This window comes from Raphanus sativus, unplaced genomic scaffold, assembly GCF_000801105.2.
Source record: "Raphanus sativus cultivar WK10039 unplaced genomic scaffold, ASM80110v3 Scaffold5050, whole genome shotgun sequence".
Taxonomy (NCBI): Eukaryota; Viridiplantae; Streptophyta; class Magnoliopsida; order Brassicales; family Brassicaceae; genus Raphanus; species Raphanus sativus.
Window position 1 is genome coordinate 1 of NW_026620350.1, and position 5,007 is coordinate 5,007.

Here is a 5,007-nt window from a genome sequence, read left to right on the forward strand (position 1 = left end):
TCTCTTAAATAATTAATAGGAGGTTTTAATCATTGTATTAAAATAGTTTGACCATACATATATCAATATGTTATGTTTCTATTTTAATAGTATTGACTAGATTCGGATTCGCCTTTAAAAGAGCTGGTATATTTTTTTGTTTTACATATTTTAGAAATTTAATTTTTATATTTATGTTTTTAATCATATTTATATTTTTCTTTGTATAATATTCCTTTTAAATAATTAATAAGAGGTTTTAATAATTATCGTAAAATAATTTGACCACACATATATCAATAGGTCATATTCCTGTTTTAGTATATTGATATTATATAATGAAAAAAAAACGTAAATAAAAACATAAATATAAAAATTAAATTTATAAAAAAATGTAAAACAAAAAATATACCCGCTCTTCTAAGGGCGGGTCAAAATCTAGTTTATTATTAAACCGTTGTAATATCTCATAATCAACCAGTCATAAATATTTCGAAAATGCAATAATTTTTAAACGTTATGCCAGTCATACAAAAGGCAACATAACACTTGAAACTGCAAACTCATGCACCCGTAACCACAACCGCTGCGTTTGAACTAGTCTGACCCTAAAAATATTGTCTAAGAAATGGATAAACAAAAGAAAGTCCTTATTTCTCAAGAAGCTAGAGGAAGACACGGGGTCAGAAGATCAGAGGTCATAAACTTAACTGGAATTGTCCATGACTATTATGTCAGAGGTCTCCGGTTTGAATGACCACTGAGATGAAACTAATGTTACATACTGTAGTTTCGGATTTAGAGGGATTAGAATTTCGATCCATCTGGACAATTAAGAAAAGAAAGACATGGGTCGGGAGGGATTCTTATAGCAGCCAAATAATATAATTATAGACTCATAGCAGCCAATAATATAACAATTATAGACTCATAGCAGCCAATTAAAATTAGAAATGATACTTAGTAGATCATGTGAAATGAAAAAAAAATTACAATTTTATTAAGTAGACAATCAAACTTTAAAATTTAAGAATTTGGAAAAAAAAACAGGACTTGAACTTACAAACATATGACATTTGCATGCATTAACATGTTTGAAGCTTATCAGAACAACTTATTTATTGGGAAAAAGAAAAAAAACAACCTAAATAGGAGACTTTCCTTTTAGAACATATATCCTTTTGATTATCTCTTAATGATCTTGTGTCTTTTATTGTATTACCAAAAGGTTCTTTGTTTTCGTGTACTTTATCCTGCAAGATACACGTAGAACATATGAAATAAGCAACTGTAATGTGATTTAGGTCTACCATATTGTAAGCAAGTATGAGAAATTGTAATTACCATGAGGGCGGTTAGTTAGTAGTGGTATGGAGGAGGTGGAGATTTGTAGAGGTAGGGTTCTTGTGGAGGTGAGTAGGGAACCGGTGGAGGAGGAGAATGGACGGGAGGAGGAGGAGATTTGTATTCGTATTGCTTTGGTGGTGGGGGAGAGTAGTAAACCGGAGGAGGAGGAGACTGGTAAACCGGTGGTGGTGGTGATTTGTACTCGTAGTGTTTCTTTGGTGGTGGTGGAGAGTGGTACACTGGAGAAGGGGGAGACTGGTAGACCGGAGGAGGAGGGGACTGGTAGACTGGTGGTGGTGGTGATTTGTACTCGTAGTGCTTCTTTGGTGGTGGTGGAGAGTGGTACACCGGAGGAGGGGGAGACTGGTAGACCGGTGGTGGTGGTGTTTTGTACTCATAATGCTTCTTAGGTGGTGGAGGAGAGTGGTAAATTGGGGGTGGAGGAGACTGGTAGACCGGTGGTGGTGGAGATTTGTAAACAGGAGGAGTGTAGTGCTTCACCGGTGGATGAGGAGAAGAGTAATAGTAATTTGCAGTGGTTTCAGATGCAAAACCAAGAGATAATGCTAAGACAAGCAAAGCTGCTGCCATAGTGGCCATTGGTGATCCCATTTTCTTATGTGTTTCTCTTTGTGTTTGATGCTCTTAATATCTCCCCTAGTCACCCTTTATATAGAGCTTTTCAATTACTCGTTTAAAAATAAACTTTTATCTCTGATGCTAAATGGCATTCTTATCATATGTAAAAAAAAAAAAAATAGTTGACTATGTAATACAAAGAAAAATATGAGGTTTGGTCTCAGTCAGCCTTTCATTATTGGTTTTCTTTCCCCTTCAATTATTTTGGTAGTTGTTGATCGATATGTTCTGCATGTTCCGAATATACACTACAAAAAAAGTTCACATTGATAGCATATTATTATAGCACGTTTTACTGAACTGCTATCGTTGATGATAATTTTTTTTTTATAAAATATAATAGCATTAAATAAGTGCTATGATATAATTTCGATAAGCGGGAACCTAAAATTAGATTTTCCGCCGAGACTTGAAGTAAAAATTTGAGAAGCCCCGAAAAATAACATTTTCCCACACTGATCTAATACATTTCTATTTAAAGTCTAAAAATTAGTGTTCACAAAAAAAAAGGAAAAAAAAAGATTTACTCAAACCCTCGTTCTCTTCTCCCATCCATCTGTACCGTCCTCTTCAATCACCACCGCCAGGTCCGCGACCATCACCAGATTCACCACCGTCATCTCCCATCCGTCAGCCATCTCCACCATGTCTCCATCCGATTCATCTCCTCCTCGTCACCACCTTTCCTCTCCACCTCGTATTCCCCTGTTGCAATCTCTCTCTCTCTGCAAATCTCAAGTTTCTGTTCAAGTGCTTCTTTGATTTCTAACCCTAATTTCACACAGAGAGAATAAACAGATGATGGAGAAAGCAGGAAAAGTGTTCAAATCTTCTCTCAAGTCCTCTATGGTATCGTGTCTCTAAACCACTTTCATCAGATTTTCTTACCTTCTTTATCGACATTGACTTTGATTCGGTTTTGAGGGTTATAGGATCCGGCAAGGATGATAACTCCTATAACTCAACCAAGTCCTAAGAGTACAAGGAAAGTCCAGTTTGATCCTAAAGGCTTGCGCTTTTTGATTTCTTCTTGCTTTGTTCCTCCTGAAGTTCCCAACTTTATTGTGTTATCTTCTGTGTTTGTGCTAGTCCCACGGGATTCCAAGTACACGTTTGCTTAAACTCTTGCCTTATTGGATATAGGTGGGAAGGGAACCAATGCTAGTAAAAGTTCTCTGTCTAAAGAGTCTCAGCCACTTGAGCTTAAGACTGATAAGGGTTAGTACATCTGCTACTTTCTCTACCAATGCCCTTTGCTCAGCATGTTAGTATGTGTTTTATTTTCTGTGATGGTGTTTACAGAGCTTCCGGAGAATGCAAAATACTTGATGGATTGTGAAGCTTTTGAGATTCTACAAGGCATCAAGGAACAAATGGTTGTGCTATCCGAAGATCCTAGTTTAAAGCTTCCTGTGTAAGTAAAAATTCACGACATGTGTTCTGTTTCCATGCGGGAAAGGTCTTTGGATTCACTAACTTGTAGTTTTTTTTCAGGTCTTTCGACAGAGGACTAGAGTATGTGAAGGATGGTCGTTACTACATAAATCATCAGTCTGTTAGACAGATCCTTCAGTATCCTTTTGTAGCTGTCTTCATTGATCTTTCATGCAGATTAATGCCATTCTCATATCTGATTCTGTCCTGTGTTTATAACTTAACGAGTATGATATAAGGCTTCTGAAAAAGCATGGTGTCTCTGAAAGCGAGGTACTTAACTTATCCAAAGAGCTTCAGTTCAGACAACAGACCCTAAGGGACTTTCAGTTTTTTTACCTTTATAAGTTGAACTTAGTACTGGTCATATATGCAGGTCTTAGAAAATATCTGAGCCTTGGAAGCATGTGCACAAGTGAACCAGTTGCCTTGCTGTTGAGAAGGAAGAGTGGAAATTTGATACACTCTGTGATATTTATGACACGCACTCAAGCTGTTATCTTCTGCAACACTAAATGAAAGGTGATCTTTATATACTCTATTTGAATTTTTGTAGGTGTTATCAGGTGTCTCATATTTTCAGCATTGTTATCTTAAGTTGATTTGGACGCTTGTAAGGTCCTTGAAATTTGCACTCGTTTGTGATAATCTGTGGTTGCCCACTGCTCAATATTTCTTACAATCTCTATCTGCCTGCAGATTTTTAGTAAATTTCTTTGGGTTCTTAATTTATTATGTGATGCTCTGTAATAAGATTATGGTAGAGCTTGAATTGACATGAGCAACTTTCTTTATCAGGTTTCTATTGTCATCTATCTAACTTTATTCCTTGTGTGTATAGGTTTGCTTGGTTTCTGCAACTCTTCCTCACGAGATTTTGATGACATCAAAGTTTATGACGGAGCCAATGAAGATACTTGTGAAGCGTGATGAGTAGACTCTTGACGGCAAGAGGATTAAGTTTAGATTTTTGGTTTAGTTAAGTTTATTGTTTAGTTTAGGTTCTTTTCTGGTTTTAGTTTGGTAAGCTGGAATTTGGTTGTAAACTGATTTTAATTTATAAATAAAATTTATTTTTATTTTAATTATAAATCAAATTTTGATTTATTTCAATTATTTTATTTTGAATTATAATTATTGTAGAAACACCTATCATAGCATGAAATATGAAATAGTAATCAATTTGTAGCAAGAGAAGAATGCTATGGTTAAGTTATTCATATCGCTTATTTATTGCCATCGTATCTGCACATTACATAGCGTCAAAAAAAAATGCTATCGTAAAGGGGGTACCTATGATGGCTGCCGATGACATAGCATATGAGAAAACGCTATGAAAGGTCTACGATAGCGTTTATCGTGAGCTAACAATGTACATATTTCTTGTAGTGATATCAAAACTGTTAATAATATAGGGGTGGGCAAAAAAACCTAACCGAACCGAACCGAACCGACTAAACTGAAATTAAACCGAACCAAACCAAACCGTGCTCTTTATGTAATCCAATTGGTTCATGTTTTACTCAACCCGAACGGTTTGGTTTGGTTTGTGTTTAAACCGAACCAAACCGATAATTCAATATATATAGTAAAAAAAAAAATATATAT

The 5,007-nt window shown here is 35.6% G+C and overlaps 1 protein-coding gene and 1 pseudogene across 1 annotated transcript; one reads left to right on the forward strand and one right to left on the reverse strand.

Annotated features, from left to right (window-relative positions):
• Positions 1 to 957: 957 nt before the first annotated feature.
• Positions 958 to 1,988, reverse strand: LOC130507650 (extensin-3-like). Its single transcript, XM_057002338.1, has 2 exons — positions 1,324 to 1,988; positions 958 to 1,232 (listed from the first exon to the last, which is right to left on the reverse strand). The coding sequence occupies exon 1, from the start codon at positions 1,936 to 1,938 to the stop codon at positions 1,339 to 1,341; it is 600 nt and encodes a 199-aa protein (XP_056858318.1). The 5' UTR covers positions 1,939 to 1,988; the 3' UTR covers positions 958 to 1,232; positions 1,324 to 1,338.
• A 521-nt stretch (positions 1,989 to 2,509) lies between these two features.
• LOC130507651 (DNA-directed RNA polymerases IV and V subunit 4-like) lies at positions 2,510 to 4,484 on the forward strand (annotated as a pseudogene).
• The last annotated feature ends 523 nt before the right edge of the window (positions 4,485 to 5,007 follow it).